This window comes from Maniola jurtina, chromosome 6, assembly GCF_905333055.1.
Source record: "Maniola jurtina chromosome 6, ilManJurt1.1, whole genome shotgun sequence".
Classification (NCBI taxonomy): domain Eukaryota; kingdom Metazoa; phylum Arthropoda; class Insecta; order Lepidoptera; family Nymphalidae; genus Maniola; species Maniola jurtina.
The window spans coordinates 5815469-5841399 of record NC_060034.1 but is presented as its reverse complement, the minus strand read 5'-3'; the positions used below and the strand labels follow the sequence as shown (position 1 = coordinate 5841399).

At 35.1% G+C, this 25931-nt stretch overlaps 1 protein-coding gene and 1 long non-coding RNA gene across 3 annotated transcripts; one reads left to right on the top strand and one right to left on the bottom strand.

Annotated features, from left to right (window-relative positions):
• Positions 1–480: 480 nt before the first annotated feature.
• LOC123866218 (monocarboxylate transporter 13-like) lies at positions 481–16189 on the bottom strand. 2 transcript variants are annotated; one of them, XM_045907649.1, is made up of 9 exons: positions 15813–16189; positions 7233–7356; positions 4628–4771; positions 3948–4220; positions 3388–3454; positions 2853–3000; positions 2212–2356; positions 1437–1625; positions 481–1130 (listed from the first exon to the last, which is right to left on the bottom strand). In XM_045907649.1, exons 1-9 carry the CDS (start codon positions 15927–15929, stop codon positions 1012–1014), a joined length of 1326 nt encoding a protein of 441 aa, XP_045763605.1. In that variant the 5' UTR covers positions 15930–16189; the 3' UTR covers positions 481–1011. The 2 variants fall into 2 exon arrangements, with proteins under 2 accessions (XP_045763605.1, XP_045763604.1); XM_045907648.1 differs by having other exon boundaries at positions 3388–3544; positions 15813–16187.
• Positions 16190–23444: 7255 nt separating this feature from the next.
• Positions 23445–24056, top strand: LOC123866219. The gene is made up of 2 exons (XR_006796157.1): positions 23445–23484; positions 23710–24056. It is a non-coding gene; the product is annotated as an uncharacterized LOC123866219 (long non-coding RNA).
• Positions 24057–25931: the final 1875 nt, after the last annotated feature.

Here is a 25931-nt window from a genome sequence, read left to right as displayed (position 1 = left end):
TTCCGTAAATAGGTCACTCGAAGTCAATGCCGCGTCGTAGGTGGGGCATTAACCCGAGTTTTGCACGCTATACAATGCGAGTTTGGTTATTGGCATTGGATTGTGTTAAGGTAGGTTTAATAACGCTAAGTTTTTGCTAACGTTCTGGTTACTTCCTGTATAATACAGACGATCTTCATTTGGTCTGTAACCCGAATGCAGTATGGATGCATTACGGCCGCCCATCGATGTATATGGATTAGCCTTTCCCATACAATTCCGTCCGCAAAAATACGCTTGAATCTTACGTCATCGTCATTGACAAAGTCAAGAGACTTTTGCAAATTCTCTTGACTTTTTGAGCTCGTTTTTTATCTTCGAATGGCCCATCCATATACATCGATGCGGCCGCCTGACTAGCAACCCGCGTGCAGTCGGTGCGTGCAGCTCACACTGTGTCTCCGTTTCTATACTTTGTTCAAGGAAACGAGCTAATAGTAAAGAAACCATTCATTCATTGGTTGCAGATAACGGGCGTAACGCACGTTCACGTTGCGTCGAAAATGTCAGTCTTAAATGTCTCTGGTGTGGCGTGGGTGTCGTGATTATACTCTAGGTCTAAGTTTTTGATTTTAAGTTGACCCTTGTTTGGTCACTGGACTGTATTCTGTTCATTTCTCGGACCGATTCTCGTTATATTATTGACATGGATTGCGCACTGGACTATTCCCTACCTTTCGATGTTTTTTTTACTGTAACTTACAATTACGGGCGAAGGCACGGGCAAAAGCTAGCAACCTTTAAGGTGTTTTGTAGTGAGCAATATAAATGTAACCTTACATTTTTTAGGGAATTACACCCACTGACCAATCACAATCATAGTGCGTCCTTTTCACTTCCATACAATTGTGCAAGAGAGCGCCCTATGTTAGCTCGGCTCAGTGAACAAGGTGCACGCCAACTGCACGCAGACGGCGCAGTCAGTGATAAAGACCAGCCATTATCAAATCTTATTCACTTATAAAGCTTGTTTCAAACTTGTTTCCGACTGACAAAATAGTCCACAGTCCAAATCATAACACAAACTAAGCAGCAACAGCTCATTGCTATGAAACAGTTCGCATAGCTGCCAGTTGTTTCATATATTACACCTGTAAAAGAAAACAATTAATTATTAAGCTTTAATTAATGCTTTAATGCTTTAATTTATTAATATGAAAGTCTTGTTTTCCCTGTTAAATTTTGATTATATACAGAGATATCTTACATCCTAGGGAAGCAAAGACTACTTTTGGTGGCGGAAAATCAAAGATTTCCTACGGGGTTCTTAAAAACCTACATTCATGAAGTTGCAGATGTCATGTATTAATTTGTAGTTGTAATCATAATATTTGTGTATCAAAAATATGATATAATCATTGGAGATATATACAGCAAGGCAGTTTATATAAGCTCACCTATTAACGGATCAGTTATAAGCATCAGAAATCCAGAAAATAATATATGTAAGGCCAATGCAGCTGGAAACCTGTCAGGTGCTGCTGCCACCAGAACTAAGGGAAACAGCACTTGCACTGAGCACCGGACCAAACCTGACACTGCTGTTATTGATGTGACAAAAATCAGGTTATCTGAACATATCAACGCTGAAAAAGAAATAGAAAATTATTTTAAACATACAGACGCGGTTCAAATGTTTCAATATGCTGTACTAATTACAACATATTAAATACACATAAATATAAGTGAACAATTTAGTTGAATTTTATAGTTAAATTAGCATAATACGGGTACAAGAATAAGGTCAATCATTAATTAATTATTATTTTTGTGTTAAATATACAAAAACTTTTGTAAAAAGAAGTTTTTGGGATTTTTTAATAAGAAAATATTAGAAATTGTAAATTTTTTTTTTTTACAGAACCGATTTTGAAAATTCTTTCACCGATACAAAGCTACATTCTTCCTGAGTGATATAGGCTATATTTTATTTTCAAGCCGGGGCGGCTCCCTATTTAAATAATTTTCAGTATGTCAAAAATTGAAAAATTCATATTTGTTATTATCATATTTATTCAATTATATATTGATGACAATATGTCATCAATACAAATTAATAAATTAACAAAAAAAAATGAATAAATGTAATCAAAATGTCAACATATAAAGTATAACATAACATTATTGCAAATGTTGCAGAAAAAAACAGAGTAATAAGAACGAGGTACCTACCTATTCGTAGGACCATGGTGATACATGTACCGTAGAAGAAAAGGGTTTTACTATCTACAGTGTAAAAATAAGTAAATACTGCAAGACCGAATCTTGCTAGAAGATCTGCCACGGCGCCTATCATAACGCATGTAGCCACTTGCATCTGAGAAAAAAATTAATTAAGTACGTAGTTTCTTGAAAATCTGTTACTGTTTTACTGTGCACTAAAATTACTCTCACTTATTGGTCAACAATAAAACAAAAACAATAAACTGTAAAAACACTCCTTAGAAGATTAACTACGTTAATATTTTTGACATGACATGATACTTAAAAGCCGCAAATTATAAGGAATAACTAAATAACTTTGCAAAATTCTATAAAGATATTAAGTAGATAATTAAATACTTATAATTTGCCTAGCATCAAAGCTTGATGATTACAATCGTTATGGTTGCAATAATTATTTTCTTATTGTCTGATAATAAAATCAATCACAACTAGCTAAAATGTATAGTTATATGAAGAATATCACAAATTCAGCCAATTACAATAATTGCCATTATAACTTTTATTTTAACTTTCCAGACTTACTATACACATAGAAATAAATAAGAACATCTAGAAAAAACTTTCAACCATATAACTGTTATTGTTACCTCTGTATATCCATACGAAAATAACAACATAGGTTCCATTGCCAAATACGTCACATCAGATACAAAAGCGAAACCAAGTCCAATCAAAGTGCTCACGAAACGAGGATCTTTGAGCAAATCTAGCTCGACATTGTCGTATATTACTTTCCTGAAATAATAAGGGTCATAAGATTATTTTTAGGCATGTAGGTAATTTGTACACTCCATTATTGTGTGTTATAAAAAGTAATACACACACGAACAAGTGACGATCAGCAAGACTCGAAGCAGGCGCTGCGGCTGAATTTTGCAATTTTGCAATACCTACTTAATGAGAATAAATGTGACTGAGGACGTTAGCAGAAGTCAAATCAAATATTTGTCGAATTCGATCGATATGATCGAATTGGCCGAATCTGGCAGACTTATTTTCAGTTTTGAAAAACGCATTATGTATGCTTCTTGTGCTTCTTCCAGCACTGGTGATAATTTGGCCTTCAACTGGTCTTGCAAATCGACTCTTGTTTTGGGATCTACATTAAAATGATTGACTCACATTATGCTTTTTTGAATAGACTTGTGATGGCCCGCATTAGTCTTTACTTCGACGATATTCTCATCACCTGGTAACATTTTTATTATGGATTCATCATAGGTATCACCTTTTAATTTGACTTTTTTGGGACTTTTCGATTCACAATTTGGTGAAAGCTCTGAAAAATGTTTGTGATGATGAAGATATGGAGGCACATACAAACGACACTTTAAGCAATGATAAATAATGAAATGTAATGAAAAAAGCACGTTGTGATAAACATTAGACGAACACAGCCCATTTAGTTGCGAAATTCCGGTAGAATTTTTTGCAAACTTCATTATTTTACATGACTAAGTAAGTTAGAAGTAGGTAAGCTTATATTATTAGCATCGTTTCACAAAAATCTGATCAAAATTCGCACTCGATGAAAAAGGTGCTACGATAAAATTTTAAATTCAATTTTTCTTAATGTTTTTTTTTTGTTTCTGTTAAAATTTTAGCTGTTTCTGTTACTTTACTTTTTCTGTTGTTTCTGTTATTTTATTTATTAGTTTCATACATTTTTTGGATTAACTTACCAATTTCAGGACATCCTGGTATTTTTATCATATGCCATTCAACTGGATGCATAACTAGCACCGCAAACACCAAATGGAGATCCAGAGCCATTATCAATGCGAGGGTCCATCTGAATCCGTACTCGGACAGTAGGAAAGTCACCAATATAGGAAAGGTCATTGAGGCCATACTGCTCATAGTTTGATTGGCACTCATCATGGCTGTGCGTTTTTTTGTAAAATAACAGTTGAACGCTGTAAAACTGACTGGTATCATTACACCGAATCCTGCACCTGCAAACCAGAGAACATATCAATTAAAGTAGGTACATGTATGTTAAGTAAAAGAAATAAGAGTAATGATATTCACTTAATATTATATAGTGGGAATAATGTTATAGGGTCAGAAAACTCAATGTTCACTGGGGTTCGCAGATCTACACAATTCAAAATATACCTACTTATTATTGCAACTGAATTCAAACGTAGTTTTGAAAAGTAAAGCAAAGACATACCTAATCATTTATTTAGTATTACTATATCCAATTTGACATACACAAACACAATTTTTTTTACAGTAATTTAATAATGCTAAAAATGTGTATACACATACAAGTTTGACCAAAGACAGACCTCACAAAAGTTAAAATGAGGGTTACCTATTAGAAATCTGACTTTTTACAAAGTATGTCACTCCTTACCTCTTATAACTCCAAATGTAAACACAAGTTGATATGTCCTTTCGACGAATATAGTCAAGATATCTCCTAATACGAAAAGTCCAGCTCCAACCAAACCAACTTGTCGAAATGAATATTTCTTGAGGGCAATCCCGCTCAAAAATCCTGAAACAAAAGCATTTGATATAATGATCCAACATTTTAAATTAGGAAGACAGAGGCTATAATATCATCAGTCATTAGTCATCTCATCACCAAAGTTTGATAGCTGCAGTATGACCATCGTTATTACTTCCGCTCAGCTGACACATTTCTGCTATTAGATAAAATGTACTACCACAAATTCAACCAATAATATCAATAATTGCTGTCCTTGCCCACTTAGCGAGTTTTTACTTCTTATACAGGGTGTAACCAGGAGACTAGGAAAAACTAAGACATGTCGTAGTACTGATAAGATACCATAAAAAAAATACGAAAAAAATCTTACAAAATCCTGTATTTTTAAAAGTTCACAATATATTGCAAATAAAATATCTGACTGACGCTACAGATCAACGAAAATTCCGTAAATAGATCACTAGAAGTCAATACCCCATGGTAGGAGGGCATTGACCCGAGTTGTGCACTCTATACAACGCAGATAGCTAATACCTACCCTGAATTAACACATAGATTCTACTAACGATGCTTTTTATCAGGAAAATCAAAGAATTCCCGCGGTATTTTTGAAAACTTATTTCAACGAAGCCGAAGTCGCGGGCGTCATCTAGTTTCTTAATACGATAATTTAGCTTCCTTCATGATATTGATTAACTGATAGTGTAAGAACCGGTGGTCTATATTTATTATTATTTCCTTCAAAATATAAAATAATTTATGATGCCCACCATTTCGTCCGATTGTATTTATATTTTAAAAATCCCATGGGAACTCTTTGATTTTCCAGGATAACAAGCCTATGTCCGTCTCTAACGCAGTCTTATGCCCAAGATGTATTTCCGAGTGCAATTAAGTTTTTAAAATCCTGCGGAAATCCATTATTTTGTGTATTATGTAGGTATATCTGCATCAAACATCAAAACAGATTAAAAGGGTGGGTCGTGAAAAGCTAACAGGCGTCAGGCACACTTTAGCATTTATAATTTTAGAATGGATATGGATTTATTAGTGCAAGGTATCAACTCGATTTTTCAACATCCATAATAATAATCTTTAACTGAGAAATAAACGTGATAGTTTTTGTTCCACTTTTCCTCGATTGGGTTATTTTACGATTAAAAATCAGCCCTCTGAGGTACACATTAACTAATTAGTATCTCAAGGCTGAGTAGTATTGACTTATTCCAACCGTGGACTCTCTGACTGCATTGTATCGTATAGTATATTATAGAGGTTGTTGCTATCAAATGTCATATGTAACCTTATCCTTTATTGGACTTGGCATTGTTACTATCTAAATATCGGTCAAACTAATAAACGATATAGATGAATGGATTTGCCATTGGCAATCATAAATCGGCTTCTTCTACTCAATCATCTTTAGATTACTTTAAGATAAAGGACTGTACAAAATCAATTGTGGTCATAAACGTGAGCCTTGATGTTCGACCTGATTTCGATGTAATTAGTGAACAAACCAATACTATTAAATTCTATTCTAAATGAATCGAGACAATTGTTGTTTGAAGTTGACAAACGATGACAGAATTATAATTGAAAGAATGCAGTCAATGGTTCTTCTTAGATTTTATTCGCAATCAAATCAATAAGCTAATCATTTGACAGCCATTTGGTCCGAGTTAGAAATCCATTATTTTGTCAGGGTAAAAATAATTTATCTACGTCTTTCTCCAGACACGTAGTGTTTAGGCTATTGTGCTTAACTTTAAAATCTATTGAATAGTTAAGGCGTCAAATACGAAATAGACATACTTTCGGAACTCGGATACATAATTTCAGCGACTTTTTAGGTCTATTATCGAGTAGGTACGGCAGTTTTATGGATTCATACTCCTAATTAATTTCAGCATTGGACCGGAATAGACAACGGCTGTTGCCTAGCATTACTAAGTACCTACGGAATAAATTGGTGTGAACGTTCCGCGTTTCAGATTCGATTTCTAGGTTGATCAATTTATGAATATACAGTGTCCAAATTAGTAACTGAATATTGATTTGTTGAGAGATTTCAAATCTGGATGATACCACCGCTCAATCGATTAGAAAGGCTTTATTCCTTCCAGGTTAAAGCGCCATTTTACATCAAGTGAGATCGCACTCAGTATTTAAGAACAAATAAAAAAAAATGATGTCTTGAAAAAGAATGGTAGGTAAATCTATCTACGCGTGACCCTCTTTATATAACTTATCCAACATCCAAAATTAATCAATCAGCCTGTTTGCGTCCACTACTGGACATAGACCTTCCCGAAAGCGCGCCATCATATACGATACTCCGCCTTCCTCATCCATCCAGTTTCCATTACCTTCTTAATGTCGTCAGTCGGGAGGTCGTCCCACACTGCATTTACTTGCATGTACCGCGATCTCCATTCCAGAACAAGTCTGCCTCAGCAGCCATCGGTTCTGCGACAGAACATCCATAATAGAGAAGATTATTTACCTGATACAGATAATGCTCCGTTATAAACGCCTATAACAAGGGGAAGACCGCTAGCACCATCTTGTTCTATGAAGAAACTGTTAAATAAGATCCCGAAGGCGTTAGATGATCCAAATCCCAACATCTGAAAAGAAGCATTTTGTCCTATTTACCATAGCTTACGCAAAAAGTATTAGGTATATTGAAAGTTGAAACCCTATCTTCTCCTCTTCTCTAAGCAGGACTAAAATAAACTCGCAATGTATTCGCTCATAAATTCAAAACTTCAATTTGTGGATGTCTGTGATAGATGCATTTGACGATTCAAAATCACACTAATATTATAAAGGCGAAAGTTTGTATGTGTGTGTGTGTATATGTGTGTGTGTGTGTGTGTATGTTTGTTACTCCTTCACGCAAAAACTACTGGACAGATTTGGCTGAAATTTGGAATGGAGATAGATAATATCCTGGATTAGCACATAGGCTACTTTTTATCCCGGAAAATCAAAGAGTTCCCACGGGATTTCAAAAAACCTAAATCCACGCGGGCGAAGTCGCGGCCATTGGCTAGTTACTTATAAAAGTTTAATTGAAAAAAGAAAAAAAATATTGGTATTATTTCTGTCTGTGGTAAAATTCCTGATATTCTTGATTACTTGTCCTGGATAGGACAAGTAATCTTATAAAGACAATAATTAAGAAATCTAATTAGAAAGAAAGATAAATAAAATAATCATATACACCCTCATTCCCCTTATCTGTACATAAATACTTCAACAAAATAATAATTATATTTTTTTGCCGTTTCTGTTACTTTATTTTATTTTGGTTGTTTCTGTTACTTTATTGTTTGTTGTTTCTGTTATTTAATTATTTGTTGTTTCTGTTATTTTATTTTATTGTTGTTTGTGTTATTTTAGTTTTGGACTTTCTGGTAATTTATTTATATAAACATTTTTTTAAATGTGATGTGAGGGATGTGAGTGAGATAAAAAATAATGGATTCATTTACGATTAGGTACGACAGACGGTCATCTCTGCGGTCAATTTAAATACCTACTGTCTGTTCAGTGCGGAAACAGATGCTAAAAATACCTCATTCTCCTACGTATATTAAGTAGTAAATCACCTGCAAAATTCTAATTTTAAATTATTATGTAATTAAATCGTAATTCTTTTATTTTTATCTCTTTTATTTTTATTTTTTATTATTATCTCCGAATCTACTTGTATTTTTAAAGTTTAATGATCTAGGCTGATTAAAAAAAACATTCCGAAGAATTGAAAACCACCTTTTTTTCCTTTTTTTAAGTTGGTTAATAAGATCTTTTATTTAATATGAAGTCTATCAAAAAGTCAAAATTCTTATAGTTAGTTGACTTACTATACTTAGGAGCCATCGATCATAACAACAAACTATTCCAAATTGAGAAATAGACTATATACTACATAATATACTTAGATATACTTACATACATTTTTTATTCAGATAACCTTATACTTAAGTGGTTTTTAAGTACAAGTCGGTTAAAAATAGAATTTCATGAGTAATTTAAATAAAATCTTGTAATTGACCATTTATACTTAAAAACAATAACAAAACTACTTTCTGTAACAAACTGTTATTATTATAATAATTGATTGAATATTTAAACAATTACATTAAATTTTACCTTATGCATTATAATTGTATAAGTACCTACCTAATAATTTACAATTCAAACATTTATCTTGAGATTGAAAATAGTAATTAAAATAATTAAAACAGAAGAAAACGACTATAATTATTTATTTTTTATCAACTACAAGAAGGACTAAGTAAATAATGTTAAATGTTAATCTTACAAAAAATTGCAATAGTTACAGATAAGTAAAGGTTAAACGATCAAGCTTATTTTAGTGACAACTAGCCGATGCCCGCGACTTCGCCCACGTGGATTTAGGTTTTTCGAAATCCCGTGGGAACTCTTTGATTTTCAAAGAATTATTCCTAGATGAAAAGTAGCCTATGTGCCAATCCATGATATTATCTATCTCCATCCCAAATTTCAGGCAAATCCGTCGAGTAGTTTTTGCGTGAAGGAGTAACAAACATACACACACACACATACATACACATACCCATGAACACAAACTTTCGCCTTTATAATATTAGTGTGATAGTGTGATGTGATAGTGTGAAGTGTGATAGTGTGAAGTGTGATGTTGTTTGATGATTGTTTTATCTCATACCTACATACTTAATCTGTATATTAAAAACCGGACCGACTGACTGATTGACTTATATTATATGACACAAGTATATTGTCAATTGACAATCTACCGTTTAATTATAATATCACTAGTGAGATTGTAATATCACGGCTTCGACAATATACCTGCGACCGGTTTTCGGTTAAGAATTAAAAAAAACACATTTCACGATTTTAGATTATCTACTACTACTATAAAGGAGTTAAAAAGGGGATAAAAGTTTGTATGAAAGTCCGATATTTTCAAGTAAAATTGGTATTTAGATTTTCCGTCACTATTGAAGAAATGTTTCAGGATTTTTGGAAATGCAACCCCATGCCGATTTTCTAAATTCCACCCGAGCGAAACCGGGGCGGGTCATCTAGTCACACTTCACACTAATATTATAAAGGCGACAGTTTGTGTGCATGTGTGTGTGTATGTTTGTTACTCCTTCACGCAAAAACTACTAGACAGATTTGGCTGAAATTTGGAATGGAGACAGATAATATCCTGGATTAGCACATAGGCTACTTTTTATTCCGGGAAATCAAAGAGTTCTCACGGGATTTCGCAAAACCTAAATCCACGCGGGCGAAGTCGCGGGTATCGGCTAATATCAGATAATTATTCAGATTTCAGAGACGTAATAAACTATATTTGTCTATTATAATCATCTAAATCCTTCTATAATAGACCTGTTCGTTGTATCTCTATACAAACAATTGCAGCAGATCTGTTAGCATTATCTAGATGGTACCTAGTTTATAGAAATTTAATCTACCTACTTTAATCTTCCACGTGAAATGCAGTTTATCTTTAAATTGAAATCAATTTCGCCATGAGAAGAATTTAAAATACTGACTTCCTAATTAGTTTGTATTACTTAATAAAGAATTAGGTTAAGCCAACCCCCAACCCCAACTGCGAAAGCAGTTGACTAATCCTCTTACTCGTAAGAGGTCGAGGTTCACAAATCCTATTTTAGCTATCAGTCGAAAGTTAAGGTGCATGACTACGGGTCTGCCCGCGAAATTCAAATTTAATTTGGAATTTCGCAATTTGTAAATTAATACGACAAAGTAGGTTTATGGCATTCTAATTCCGCCAATGGCAGTATCATCATCAAAGGATTAAGGTACATAAAAATCATTACTTGATAGTGTTCAGTTTAAGAAATTAGTCAAAATAATGAGTTTGACATGAGTTACTTACAAATTAGTAAGTTATACAGATACTATAACTAATTTCTTAAAATATCTTTCTTTATATTTATAAGGGAAAGCTGACAGCGGATGTCATCCGCTAAAAAGCTAGATTTTTGAAAATTCAACTCCTTAGGAGGTAAAATATGGGTTTGAAAGGGTAGTCCACGCGGGCGAAGTCGCGAGCATAAGCTAGTGTATATAATCTCAATACTGAACGGGTTGGGTTGTTTGGCATGCAGCGGATGTCAACGTCATGATTGCTACTTGACATGCTATTAAGACGTAGACATCCCCTAAGAAAGTATTTTTGGAAATTCAACCCCTAAGGGGGTAAAACATTAGTTTGCGCGGACGAAGTCACTGGCATAAGCTAGTCGCCTACATTTTCATAGTAATCAAAAAGTAATGATGTAGGTAATAAATCACTGCGAGCATTTCATTTGTGCTGATAGATTTATTAATGTTGAGGTTCAAATTTTTGCATTCGTCGCCCATTTATTTAGATCACACTATGTCACGTCACATGTCGAAAGAACATAGAATTCGTATATCATAACCCAGTAGATAGATACCATTACTATATAATAATACTATACAAGTGTAAATTAAAAATTTATAACACCCCCGACAAGTGAAGGTTACAGTAATTAGAAAAGAGCTGATAACTTTCAAACGGCTGAACCGATTTTCTTGGATTAAGTATAGTTAAAAACACTCTCGATCAAACAACAAAAACTAAATTAAAATCGGTAAATTAGTTTACGAGCTACGATGCCACAGACAGATACACAGATACACACGTCAAACTTATAACACCCCTCTTTTAGGGTAGGGGATTAAAAATAATGTGAAAGTGTGTTTGTTTGTTGGTTTGCCCTTCAAACACGTTGCAACGGAGCAACGGATCGACTGCTGTGGTTATAATTAGAAACTTGGAGACATAGGCAACTTTTATCCCGGTAAATCAAAAAGTTCCCAAGTGATTTTTAAAAACTAAATCCACACGGACGAAGTGGCGGACATCGGCTATCATCTATAATTAATCCATACTAATATTATAAATGCGAAAGTGTGTCTGTCTGTCTGTCTGTCTGCTACGTTTTCACGGCTCAACTGCTGAATCGATTTTAATGAATTTCGGTACAGAGTTCGCTTACATCCCGGGGACGGACATAGGCTACTTTTAATCCCGGAAAATTAAAGAGTTCCCGCGGGATTCCTAAAGACTTATCCACTTAACAGATTTGTATGAAAGTTACCGAAGTATCTTGCGTCCCTGTAATCGAAATAGGCAACTTTTTATCCCGGAAAATCAAACAGTTCCCACGGGATCTATAAAAATCTAAATCCAGGCGGACGAAGTCGCGGGCATCCTCTAGTATATTATAATTGTAAAAATATACCTATAAAATTAATTGTTTATACAAAGTTCCTAATACATACATCAGCAGTAAAATGTGTAGTAGGTAGGTGCCTACTTATGCAAAATCAGTGTTCACTTTGAATATATTCAAATCATTGGGTGACATATTATTATTACCAACATTTAGAGCGATTACGCACTCAAACGATCCGAATACGTTAAATACGGATATAAAAAACTCGGACCGAGTCCGGATATTGCTTCCGCAATAATCCGATCTCTGATCCAAATCCAAGCGATTCAGCAGTGGATTCAGCGGACTTCTTTATAAACGTTTGTATGTATAGATGGATGTATGTTTGTTACTCGCTCACGCAAAAACTACTGGACGGATTTGGCTGAAATTTGGAATAGAGATAGGTTATACCCTGGATTAACACAAAGACTACTTTTTATTCCGGAAAATCAATTTGTTCCCACGGGATTTTTAAAAACCTATATATCCACGATAACGAAATCGCGGGCATCAGCTAGTACCTATCTATACGTCATAATATATCCGATTTGAATCCGAGGCACATCCGATATATTTTCACGGATGACAGAGAGAACTCGGATGACAGAAGTCGGATCTAGTGCGTAGCTACCATACAAATAGTTCTATGACTACTACGGAACGTATCTATATTCACGAACTCGGATAGGATGCGTGCGTAACCGCACTTATTTTTATTTATCTGACCGGTTATTTAGTAGTCTATTATTAATTATTTTAAATGTGTACCTACTAAATAAATAATGGAAAAAAAGGAAACAACAAGAAAAGGACTGACAACTGGACGGATGTGGCTGTAATTTGGCATGCAGATAGCTATTATGACGTCTTTATGACGTATATATTTTTCGAAAATTCAACCCCTAAGGGGGTATAATAGGGTTTAGAAAATTGTGTAGTCTACGCGGATGAAGTTGCGGGCGTAATTTAGTCAATAATAAAAGCATCTATTAAAAAGACGAACATTCCTAATCCTTGCTGTTTGACTTCTATAACAAAATTATTACTTAGTGTCCAAACATTCTTTACGTAGACGTCAGCTACAAAAACTCCAATTCTATTAGATTTTAACTAGGCCTACCTTTTCTTTTAACGCTGGGAAATGCTTTTACACATCCCTCCCGGAAGCAGTGCAGATAAAACTAGACCTACCTAATCTTAGATCGCGTAGCCTTTTAAACTCATAAAAATTAGCGGTAAACCCCCACTAATTATAAAATAAACAATATTTTTCATTATTTTTACCCGACTGCGGCAAAGCCAAAAGGAAGGGCATGAAAGCCAATTAAGTGACATACAAACATACATTATGCATGTGTGTGTGTATGTTTGTATCCAGATACTGTGTGTTCCACCGTAGCGCCTAAACTACTGGGCTGATTTTAATGAATGAGGTGACAATCGATTCGTCGTAAAGGTCCGGGTGACATAGGCTACATTTTATACGAAATTACCTAACGGATGTTACATAAAAAAAAAAGTGAGGGTCTCCAAAAACTTTTTTTTTGCTATTGTATTGAGTGGGGTGTCAAATGAAAGAGAAGAAAATTCTGAGTTCTTAAATATAAATGTCCTACAACATTAAAATATACCAAGCGGGAGAAAAACAATTTTTCTATAATATTTCAGCGTTTATTAAGACGATCGCAGTCGGGTTTTAGTTTTCAACTTTATATTGTTTAAATACTCGTAGTAATCACATCAAGTGGCGCTACGTGGTCAAATCTACGTAGTAGCCGGCCATAACCTTGGCAATACATATCCGATTGACAAGGAAAGCCGATATTCTTACATATAGCTGGAATGAGTAATTAAAAACCTACTTTGCATCCTATTCAGAATATTTGTATCAATGAAATATGCATAACGTGTTTTCATCGGCGACATCTGCTCAGAAATTACGGAACTAATATATTCCTCTCGATTCTTGATGTCATATTAATAAATCCTAAAATACCTTGCCTATCAGCCCTTCAATACAGAACAGAATTTAAAAAATCTATAGAGTGAGCGTACTCTGTTTCTGATATACCTACAGTAACGATCATCCGCAGTAGACCATTGCAAAAAGCGCATCTTAGTTGGTAATGTCAAGCACGATAACCACAAGTTGCGTTGGTAACAGATTCCCCACTCGCCGGCGCCCAATGACGCACCCCATGTTAAAAATATGCAGGATAGTTAAGCGGTTTATAATTTCTATAATGTCGAAGAACAGGAGAGACTGAGATGAAAATGAGAACTTTCGTTTAACTTTATGACTTTTCTTAATATTATCTGAGTGTAGGTAGCTTTCTGTTTATTAAGGACCTCAGCTAAAAATGAATTTCATTCCATTTTATTCCAATTACTTATTAATTTACTAGCTGATGCCCGCAGCTTCGCCCGCGTGGATTGGTCAGATCCCCTGCAGCATCAGGATTGAGGAGTTGGAATCCAAATTTTTTATGAAACAATGTCGCAAAGTTCCTCTATCGATTAAAAAAAAAATACCCAAATCGGTTCAGAAATCTCAGAGATTTCGGTGTACATAGGTAGAAAAACACAACTCCCTTTTTGAAAGTCGGTTAAAAAAGTAGCCTATGTTACACCCTGGTCAATCCTCTACTTGTCTGTGAAAATCCCGTTAAAATCGGTTCAGCCGTTTCAAAGATTAGCCTTTTCAAACAGACAGACAGACAGACAGACAGACAGACAGACAAAAATTTTAAAAACGTGTGATTCAGTTAAGGTATCCTTCAAATAACCCTATGAGCTTAATATGAGGTAGTTATTTCGAAATTACAGACAGACACTCCAATTTTATTTATTATTATTAATTATTAATTTATATGTTGGTGATAAATAATTTAATATAGGTAATTTATTTAATGCCAGTGCGCTAATTATTGTAATGTTTATAAAAGATCCGCAAAAACATTGTTTTGTGCAGATAAAAAGTTTGACCCATTTCTTTTAACCATAATTATTATGCTCAAACAATATCCAGGTAAAGTATCTTGTTTTAGGTTTTGATAACAGAAATAGGTAGGTATCCTCGGTTAGTAACCTAAGATAAAACTGATAACGTAGAAAGCTCTAGACTGTACGTAAACAACGACTTTCTATATAAGGGTAGGGAGAAATATAGTATTGTTTTTGAGTGCTAACTGCAAATAGCCCTATCCTTGGTTGGTTGGTTAATAGATTAAAATTTTCATCATCATTATCAACGGATAGACGTCTACTCTAGACATATTAAGTCTCCTGTAGGGACTTCCACTCGCCACGGTCTTGCGCCGCCTGAATCCAGCGGCTCCTTGCGACTCGTTTGATGCCATCTTGTCTACCTAGAGGGAGGTCTTCTAACGCTGCGCTTTCCCGTGCGAGGTCGCCATTATAGCACCTTGGGACCCCAACGTTTATCAGTTTTTCGAATTAGAATATTATTATATCTACTGCCCTCCCTATTGCCACTTCAGCTTGCACGCGACCCGTTGAGCTATATCAGTTAATCTGGTTCCCCTACGGATCTCCTATATATGTTAGTGGATATTTTTTGCAAATGTCAGATTCTTTATAATTTATAATGGTAAACTTATCAACGCACAGCTCAAACTACTGGACGGATCGGGTTGAAAGGCATGTATGTGGATATCTGTTATGTTATGACGTAGACATCGGTAAAAAAATTTAGAAAATTTAACCCCAAAAAGGTAAAATAGAGATTTGTTATATTAAATACATGTTAAAATACTCACGAAAGTAAATCCAACGCCAATGCATACCACATAGCCCCAACCCCCATCAGGAGGCTGAAGGGCTTTCTTGTTATCCTTCAAATTATTTCCTTCAAGATGTGCGTAAGCTTCATCCATCTTTAAAATTTCAAATTCCCGAAAAAACACAACACTGCCTGATTAATTGCTTGAATAAATAAATCAAAAAATAACTGACTATGCTATTTTTTATAAAGGCATTTTAGACTGATTATACAGTTAATAGGATTTTTTATTGCAACTGTACGTAAAAAGTTACATGCCGATGTATTTCTTTTGTTGAGGACAACACGCGCCAATAACAGCCAGCCCGCTTCTGCCTTTACGATATTGGTGAAGCGAAATAAGGCTGCGATTCATTGAGCTTAATATTACTTATAATTTGACGACCTCCGTGACGCGGTGATGAGCGCTGTGGTCTTATACGTGGCTTCGATTCCCGATATGCAGGGGCGCTATGGGAATTTAAGTAAGTATAATTTCAAAATTATCGCTGGTCTGATCTAGTGGGAGGCTACGGCCATGTCTAGTTACAAAGCTATGCCGCCAAGCAATTTCGCGTTCCACTACGTTGCTGCATGGTAACTTATAAGGGGTATGGGTTTAATGAAAACTGCCATTCCCCTCCCAAGTCAGCCCGCTTCAACCTTAGACTGCATCATCACTTACCAGTTTATCACCAGGTGAGATCGCAGTCAAGGGCTTACTTGTAACTGAATAAAAAAACGTCATACAACCTTGACTCTTGGAGTTTATTCTCGATACCTGCAAGATTACCATATGGAAGCCTCAATAGCTTCTGGTTTTGGCGAGGACCGCCAGGATCTCATTCAAGCGTAGACGAAGCGCGTACCATTGCGTTGTAATGTATGGAACTGTATGAGTGCTATTATACAGATATGGTATACCGCTTGCGTGGCGTGGACGTTCGCGTAGACGTAATGCGTGCAGTAATTATGCCTACGGATTCACGCGCGTCACTACGCGCGTGTCACGTGTGTAAGTGCTTGGTGTGAATCGGCTTTTAATGCTATTACAGCCACAGATTGAAATAAGTAGAAACCAAAGTTGACAACTTGGTTTGTGTGTCAAAATTAAATATGGATTGATGAAGAACTCAGTGTTGATTTAGCGCAGAATACCACGGTATTTTAGCATATTAACGATTGAACAGTACAAAGAGACTGTTGAAATTCTAATAAACTGTCTCGGATGCTCTTAATAACCATCTTAGAGCGGAATTAGGATCCAAGATAAACAGTTGCTCGGATAGGATCGGGATGTAATTGATCTTAAGTTCATGCTAATAGATTGTGAGCATTAGACGGAATTTGCTGTGTACCTCTTGAGACCTGGACCTCTAATTTCATGTCGGTTGAGCCATAAAAAGGTAACAAAACAAATAGTAGGTACCTAGTTACTGAAATAGATATATAGGTATTAATTAGGTAGGATTTTGATAGACTCAACATGACTAGGACTGTAGTTATGGTAGTAAAGGTAGGCACCAAAGTATAAGCCATTTTATTCAAAGTAAGGTACCTACCACCTTACACTTTTTTATTGTCAATTGATGAATGTGTAAGGCATGCTGGTTTTCTCCCGATGATTTTAAAGTAAAGATAGATACCAGTAGGTACTTGTTTAATTAACAAACTTTGCTGATTGATATTTAATTCAAAAATCGTTTATGGCTTCTAAGCCAACTTAAGTATTCGTAATTCGTAGGCATAGTTTTCATTAACAAAAAACCGGTAGTAGATATTAGATACCTACCTAGCAGACAGTTACATCAGATTGCGTAACAGTCTGATGACTTCAGTCATTTAGAGCCTCAATAGCTCAACCGGTAAAGGAGTGGACTGAAAACCGAAAGGTCGATGGTTCAAACCCCGCCCGTTGCACTATTGTCGTACGAGTCCTAGCACAAGCCTGACGCTTATTTGGAGAGGAAAGGGGAATATTAGTCATATTTTAACATGGCTAATATTCTTTTTTTTTTAAAGTCTAGGCTTTATTACCCATTATTACAAATGCGAAAGTGTTGTTGGTTTATTGGTTTGTGGATATGTTATTCAATCACGCCACAACGGAGCAACGGTCGACGTGATTTTTTGAGTACCTAGGTCTCTTTCTATAATTGAAGACTTGGGAAGTGGCATAGGCTACTTTTTATCCCGGAAAATAGTCCCGAGTTCCAACGAGATTTTTGAAACCTAAAACCACGCGGATCAAGTCGCGGGCATCAGCTAGTAAATACCTACTGATAATAGTGCATTGAGAATAATAATGAGAGCCTCGACAGCTTAACGGTTAAAGAAGCGGACTGAAATCCGAAAGGTCGGCGGTTCAACCCCACTATTGCACTATTGTAGTACCCACTCCTAGCACAAGCTTTACGCTTAATTGGAGGGGAAAGCGGAATATTAGTCAGCATCATAAACTTGGCTAATAGTAATATTTTGAAAAGCAAAATATAATTATGATTCATAGTTTCTGCTTTCAAGAAGTCAATTGAAGTGGTCACTCATTCGTAATGGCAATGAAACCGATGAAAATACAATAAGTTAATCCTCTTAAATATACCAAGGTACTAACTACGTTAAAAGTATCTACCAAGAATTAAGGCCTAGTGTCCAGTAGCGTATTGATATATATGTATTTAGAAGCATGAAGCATTATCCTGGTCCCTTTTGGATGCGTCCGAGGGGAAGACCAGTGTTCGGGCCGGTGCGCCCCGGTAACATGGCTAATAATTTCTCTTTGGAGATATTGTTGGCTATGGCTAATGACCTGGCAGGGAGGCAGGTTTCTCCGCGTGTCCCTATGACTAGCAGAGGGCACAGTGGACGAAGCGTAGGACGGGACACGGGCGACGTGCGCGTCCCAGGGTCGGGGAACGCACTTCGTTGGTGCGTCCCGGAGGTGCGGTGGTGGGGACCGAGCAGGTCCCCAGTGGAGGGTCTGCCTCGGCAGACGTCGCTGGCTGGGTTGCGGTTGTTGGCTTCGGCCGTTCCCGTGACCCAGTCGCCAGGCGACGCGCAGTAGCGCCGCTGGGGTTTAGTGGGTATTCCGATCGCCTCTCGGCCGGTGAGTCCCACATACCCTCCCTCCGGGGGGGATGCGTAAATGCATTCCCCAGCGTCAACAAAAAAAAAAAAAAGCCTAAGGGGCCAAGTCCAAATCTCAAGAAACCCTTTTTAGTGAAATCCAAAGTCAGGTTAAAAACTATTGCTGGGTAAGTACCTAATTAATGTTGAATGCCCTCCTATTGCAGTTGATTGCAGCCAAGCGCTATAGTCTATAATATAATTAAAAAAAAAACCCTACCTTTAAGGATAATTTCTGTGTAGGTACTTAAAAAAAATATCCCAGGGGATATTAGGACCTGCAACCGGTCCTGATTTTAGAAGTTGCATAAGTCCGCAGACCACTAATATAATTTTTTTATACCTACTGCGATAATCCTGAATAAAGGAATTGCTGTTTACAGCCCGCTCACCCAGGGTTCGATCCCGGGACATGCACCTCTTAACTTTTCGAAGGTGCGTTTTAAGAAATTAAAATCACTTGCTTTAACGGTGAAAAAAAACATCGTGAGGAAACCTGCATGCCTGAGAGCTCTCCATAGGCGTATAAAGTCTGCCAATCCGCACTTAGCCAGCGTGGACTATTGGACAAACCCTTCTCATAATGAGGCAAACCGTTCTCTGTAGTGAGCCAGCAATGGGTTGATCTTGATGATGGATAATAATATCAACAGCATGGTCCATTAATATAGTACGAAACTAGGTAGGTAAGTTGCCAGCGAATTCTTCCACGTGGACATAGGTTTTCTAAATACAAGAACTTTTAAGTTTATACAAACACACATTTTCTGATTCGTGATATTTAGCGTATGGATGTAAGAGTTCCAAATAAAACAAAATATTTCCGGTAGGTAACCAATAAGTACTTTTAATAGATATTAATATAAGTTCATTTCTTTTATAAAAAGTCTTGCTAATTTTACAATTTTACAGGAAGTATTACAGTACCTTATTATAGTATGTACTATTTAAAAACAATTACAAATACCGAAATTTGCCTTCGTGTTCCAACTCTGTAAGGGTGCGTTCCCACTGACGTGGAGCTGGGAGTGGAGCGGAGCGGACTGTGAATTGGCCAATCACGCATCAGTGGAAACTGCGTGATTGGCCAATTCACGATCCGCTCCGCTCCACTCCGCTCAGTTTCGCGGCAGTGGAAACGCACCCTTATACATCATCTCTAAACTAAATTGACAGGTCTTAATGTAATGCTATCCTTTTCCGCACGTAATAATGTGAAAAGAATAGCACTATATTTTAGATTTTAAATTCAGTTTGGTTTAGAAATTACGTACCTACGACCGAATAAGCAATATTGTTAGGTATTATATCACCAAGTTATAAATGAACATTACAGAGAACAAGGAAGCAACTGTCTTAAAAATCATCACATATTTATTCCATTGCTAATTGTAAGACCAAGTAATTATTCCGAAGGCAAAGTAGGTACAGATGGTCAAAAAATATTGCGATTTGGTACACAAAAAACGTTATTAAGTACCTATGTTATACCTATTCTCACACAATACGTATTTAAGTTAATATCACTAGGCTCAGAATTAGGAATTACAATTTATTCAATTACTAACGGCTCTTATTTTTCCTCAGGTCAACTTGCACCAATCTTTTAATTGTGTCTAAGTTTTCTAACCCTATTCTTTTTTATCAACCCTGGAAAAAAAATAACCATAACAGTTAAACTTTGATAAGATTAAACAGTTTGGTGCAAGTGGGCCTTAGCCTCTGCAGACAATCTATTTACTTAATTTTTGTCACATTTTCACTTCGCCATTCTTAGACAAAAATGGAACATTTTGTTTTAGGTATCTAATCTGTCTACCCTTTATGTATGAAAACCTAAAGACGTATTTTCATAATATATAAATTATTTGGCTTTGCAGATGCTAGTGCTACAAATATAAATGCTTTCAATTTGTCTGATTTTCTAAAAATCGGCAACACGCCGATTGTTTCATTAAATTATACAACTTATACATATTATAATTGATGTATCAATAGTATAAGACAGCAGATATCATTTCTATTACTTAATTAGAATTCTGTGGTTCTATAAATCATGATTTACGGACCGTTCACTATAACTTGTCCCCTGACGTCATGTTGGCACTATTGCAAATCCATACTAATATCCATACTAATATTATAAATGCGAAAGTGTGTCTGTCTGTCTGTCTATCTGCTACGTTTTCACGTGCCAACCGCTGAACCCGGGGAAGGACATAGGCTACTTTTTATCACGAAAAATCAAAGAGTTCCTACGGGATTTTAAAAAAGCCGAAATCCACGCGGGCGAAGCCGCGGGCATCCTATAGTTAAGGAATAAAGCAAACAAAACAATGGTGCCAAGATGGTGACAGGGAATAAGTTGTTATAATGAACGTCTGTAATTGCCTGGAATATTTGGTGTGGTCTAAAACTTGGTTAAACAACAGAAATATTGTGCCCATTTTTATCTTAGGCTTATAACGTACTGCATCCGATCCGAATCGGAGAACTCGCGATCCGAAGTAGCCGTAGGACTATTTTTAGCCGTGTTCATGCATTTTTTATCACGATTTGCACTTACGCAATCAATAAAATTAGTTTTGCGCGTGCGTTCTTTTTTCTGACAAGTAAATTACAATTATTTTAAATATGAAACTGGCGCACGCGCGTATAGCGCACGTACGCACAAAAATAGCAAACGAACAGGGTTTTGAATGAGGATCCGAATTTCGTTTCCGAAGCAGAAAAGCGCTCATCTAATTAATGCTTAGATACAAATACAATATACGTCAGGCTACTTCGGATCGATGCAGTGCGGATCGGATCGGATTAGTTGAATTAGTTTCAGCCTCTATGGCTAAGCAAAAGATTTTGTTTGCCATAACATTATTGAATTTAATGCATAAGTTTTGAGAAAGGATTATTTAGTCTGTGTTAACTGTCCTGTCAAAAGTACGGTTAACCCTTATAATCTAAGGTCATTATCTTTAGATTTTAGTACCTTATCTAAGGCTTAGATTAAGGACTAAAATCTAAGTTTGACAGGACAGTGGGACACATAGAGCAAAATAATGAATAGTCCTGTCTCAAAATATCTATACCGAAATGTCAAATTCCGAATATCAAGATGTTTTGTATGGCAAACGAACACGAATGTTAAGTTTTCGTAGTTTTAAATACTCGTAAGATACAAAAGATAACATTAGCATTTTATTAATAGTCAACAATGTCAGTTCGCGTGCAACTGTTTGCAATTTTATATAAATAGGTACATTTATGAAGAAAATTGTAAATTATTTTCGAAACCATAATTGAAAAATAAATAAGTACAAATAAAATAGACTTCACAGCTATCACATTTAATAAATTTTGTCAGTTTGTCTTTTGGCACATTTGGCACAAGAGAGACTACAAACTACAAACCAAATCCAATTACCCTCCAGCTTTAAGGTTGCGATGGCAAAGCAGGCGCTTTCAATTATTTGCACCTATATAACTGAATACAGTATGGAGTCGTCAATTTAAACCGGCGGCGTGGCGGTAGTTTTCGTATGTAGTCTCCCCATCAAACTATAAGGCGATCAATAGTCATCACACCGTCGATCTAACTTCAGTTCAATCTGTTATCATAGCTTGATGAAATTAACGCCACAAATGAAAATTATAAAAAAACTAATATTTTTAAAGTCTGACCGAGAATTATTTTTATTTGAAGAAGGATTAATCGTTTAGTAAGTCTTGTTACTTAACACATAATGTAAAGATAAACGTTATTACAAGTATATGTTGGAAACATTTAATAAAATATAATTTACAAAGTGGTTGGCACATAAGTTTCATTAATTGATTGCGTAGTTTGCATAATGCATAAAATTAATTGGTCATAATATTTTTCTAAAATACTATGTTATTATTTGAATTCTAGTACAATAGTGCCTTTATCAAAGTTAGTATACTATTTGGTCTTCAGAAGATCAGAGGCCGTACTAAGCAGAAAAACAAATGTTTGGTAGACGAAAAAACGTAACAAAAAATATTTCAATATTCAAAAATATGAATTGAAAGGAGAGTCTACAGTTTATACTATTTAACATACTGTTATATAACAATTACATAATTTTGCAGTATTGTTACATAACATTATAAAATATTTATAAGAAAAATATTTCTAAAATTTTGATTTTAATCATCTAACATATTTTACTTTAAAGTGTAAATCACTAGGTGCATTGATACTACACTATAAAAAAAGTAGCTTGAAGTAATCATTGGAAGCTAATTGGAATAGTTTAAGCCCATTTAAAGGGAAATTGAAACAGTTATAAATCATAATATTATAACTTTGAAAAATTCATGATAACAAGAACTGCGAAAATATTCAAAGACAGGAAAATAAAGAAGAGTCTACAGTCTACACTATATAGCATACTGTTATATTATAACAATTGCATCATTTTGCAACATTGTGAAATAACAAGGCAGGCTATTTGTACAGGAAAAATTGTTCTCAGATTTTCACTTTAATAAACTAACATTCACTTTAAAATGTAAATCACGAGGTAAATACTCTACTATAAAAAAGTAACTTGATGCAATCGTTATAAGCTAAATGGAAGGAAAATCCCAATCAAAGGGAAATTTAAAAATTACAAATCATAATATAACTTAAAACTGAAAAAAGTCATGATAACAAGAGCTACGAAAATATTGAGACGAAGTCAAAGGAGTGTCTAAAATTTACAAGATTTAACATGTTATATAACAATAACATAATTAATAACTAGGTACATACTACACTATAAAAAGTAACTTGAAGTAATCATTGGAAGCTAACTGGAAGAGTTTAAGCCCACCCAAAGGGGAACCGAATTCGAATATTCTATTCTAATTTTCAAAACAGTCATAATATGACTTAAAAACTGAAAAAAATAATGATAAGTCGAACTAGGAATAATTTTGTATTTTTAGGCCCTAATAGTTGTAAAAGAACCTGTTCTGGTAGGTACCTACTGGTACTTTCATCCAAATACTGAACAGAATCTTTTTTATCTATTTTCGAACTAGTCGTAATCAAAAATATTATTTTGAAAGTAGTCAATGAGGCGGGACCATAAAGCGACTTTAGAGAAGAGAAAAGACAAATCAAAAGATTTTCAAAATCCTTTAAAAAAATTCAGACAGGGGAAATGGTCTGTCTTTTAGAGAAGTTTTCGCCGCATTGAAAATAACAACCTGTGTATCTTCGAGCGCGAACTTATCAGAATTAGAAAACAAACGATACGGCTTGCTATCCTTATCTCAACAAATATTAGAGTAGATACACGATACAAAAGAAATGGTTAGATTATTCTGCCAATTTCCGTGTAGATATTGGTCAATAAAATTACATAGATTTATCGCAGAAAAAACAAGTAGACTAAATAGGTCTACATAAATCAATAAATCTACTTATAGTCGACACACTTACAAAACGCCAATCGAAAATGTGGCGTAACGTCAGGTTATTCGATTTTATTTTGCAAGGAACAAAAGCTTAATACGTTATAATCCTTGTTCCTTGTAAAAGTAACGCCTGCTTTTACCCAAAATGTGATTTCATTTGACTCTAAAGTGGCATGGCGTTTAAATGGTACGGCGTTTAACAAGTGCGGGAGGCCCATAAAACATTTCAAAACTACATAGAGACATCTAAAAATATTGTAAAAGGAACGCCTAGAAAAATCGTCTAAAACGTTTCTATAAAACTTTAGAGAGAAGGTAATACGTAACTATAAATTCTTGATTCTATATCGATTTTCCATGGAATCGTTTATCCTTTTGTGATTAATTTTAAACTTTATTACTTGGCAATAAAGTTTAAAACTAGTCAGCATTAAATTCTTCTAAAACACTTTCTCAAACAATGTATAGAATCCAGTCATGGTTGTGCTAAAATTCTACATTATTTTGAAGAACTAATAGAGACCTGTTCAATTATTTTATTAATAACTAAGCAACTCTTTAAAATAAACTAAATGTACAGGTCTAAAAGCATATCGGGTATAACGTGCCCGCCAAACAACTTGGACCTGAAGCAGCGTAGTGAAAGTTGGCGAATCCGGGAAGCGAAAGTAGACGTATCAACCAATCACGTGCACTCGCGCCGACTAATCAACCAATCGCGTGCATCCGCCATGCGCCAATCAATCGTGTCAATGCTCAAGCTGTTTGCCGGGCACTATAATCATTGTGAAAACGATAGCCTTACTTTTGAAACTGTCATGTTAGCTTAATTTAGAGATTTATGGGCCGAATTAGAGTCATATAAGAACTATACTATTTTTTTTGGAATCTGAGCATCAACTCAATAACTTTATAATAGCAAATCAGTATAATTCGCCCAACAACAACAACACCATTTAACCAACTACCAACTAGATATATCTAAACTATAAAATGTCTAAAATTCATACTTTTGTTTTACATAAATTATGAAAATAGATAATAGGTACACATAATTAAGCATTTCATTAAGTCATGTTGAAACTGTCATAAAATCTCTACACCTAAATAAAACTAAAAAAAAAACAAGATTTGACAGTCTATAACTGTAAATGCTTCTTTCATTAAGTAGAACTTCGCTAAAGGCAAGAAAAACCTTTAGCAATAATGTGACAGTAAATTCTACTCATCTTAAGTACAACTTTAATAAGTATCGTTCAGCGTTAAGTAGCAAAGCAATAAATTCTCCTACGCATTATTTTAAATGATGTTTTTAGTTAGAATTTCGATAAGAATTTACAGCGACTCATAATATCAATTATAGTAAGTAGAATCGAGTAAATATAATAATAACATATATAAAATTAAAATACTACTGTCATTTGGTTTGCATTAAAAGCACTATAAATTCGAATATTACACAAAAATAATATAGCAAACTAAACATCACTGGATAAAGTATAATCTTATGGATAAGTTAACACGTACCGCCCACTAAAGGTGCAGACACATTACTGTGTCGTGT

Coding starts and splice junctions, on each gene's coding strand:
- LOC123866218 (XM_045907648.1), bottom strand. CDS start 15,929: ATGGATGAAGCTTACGCACATCTTGAAGGAAATAATTTGAAGGATAAC. Junction 7,357..15,812: donor TTGGCGTTGGATTTACTTTC/GTGAGTATTTTA, acceptor GCTTCTTTTCAG/ATGTTGGGATTTGGATCATC. Junction 3,001..3,387: donor TCTATTCAAAAAAGCATAAT/GTGAGTCAATCA, acceptor TTATTATTTCAG/GAAAGTAATATACGACAATG.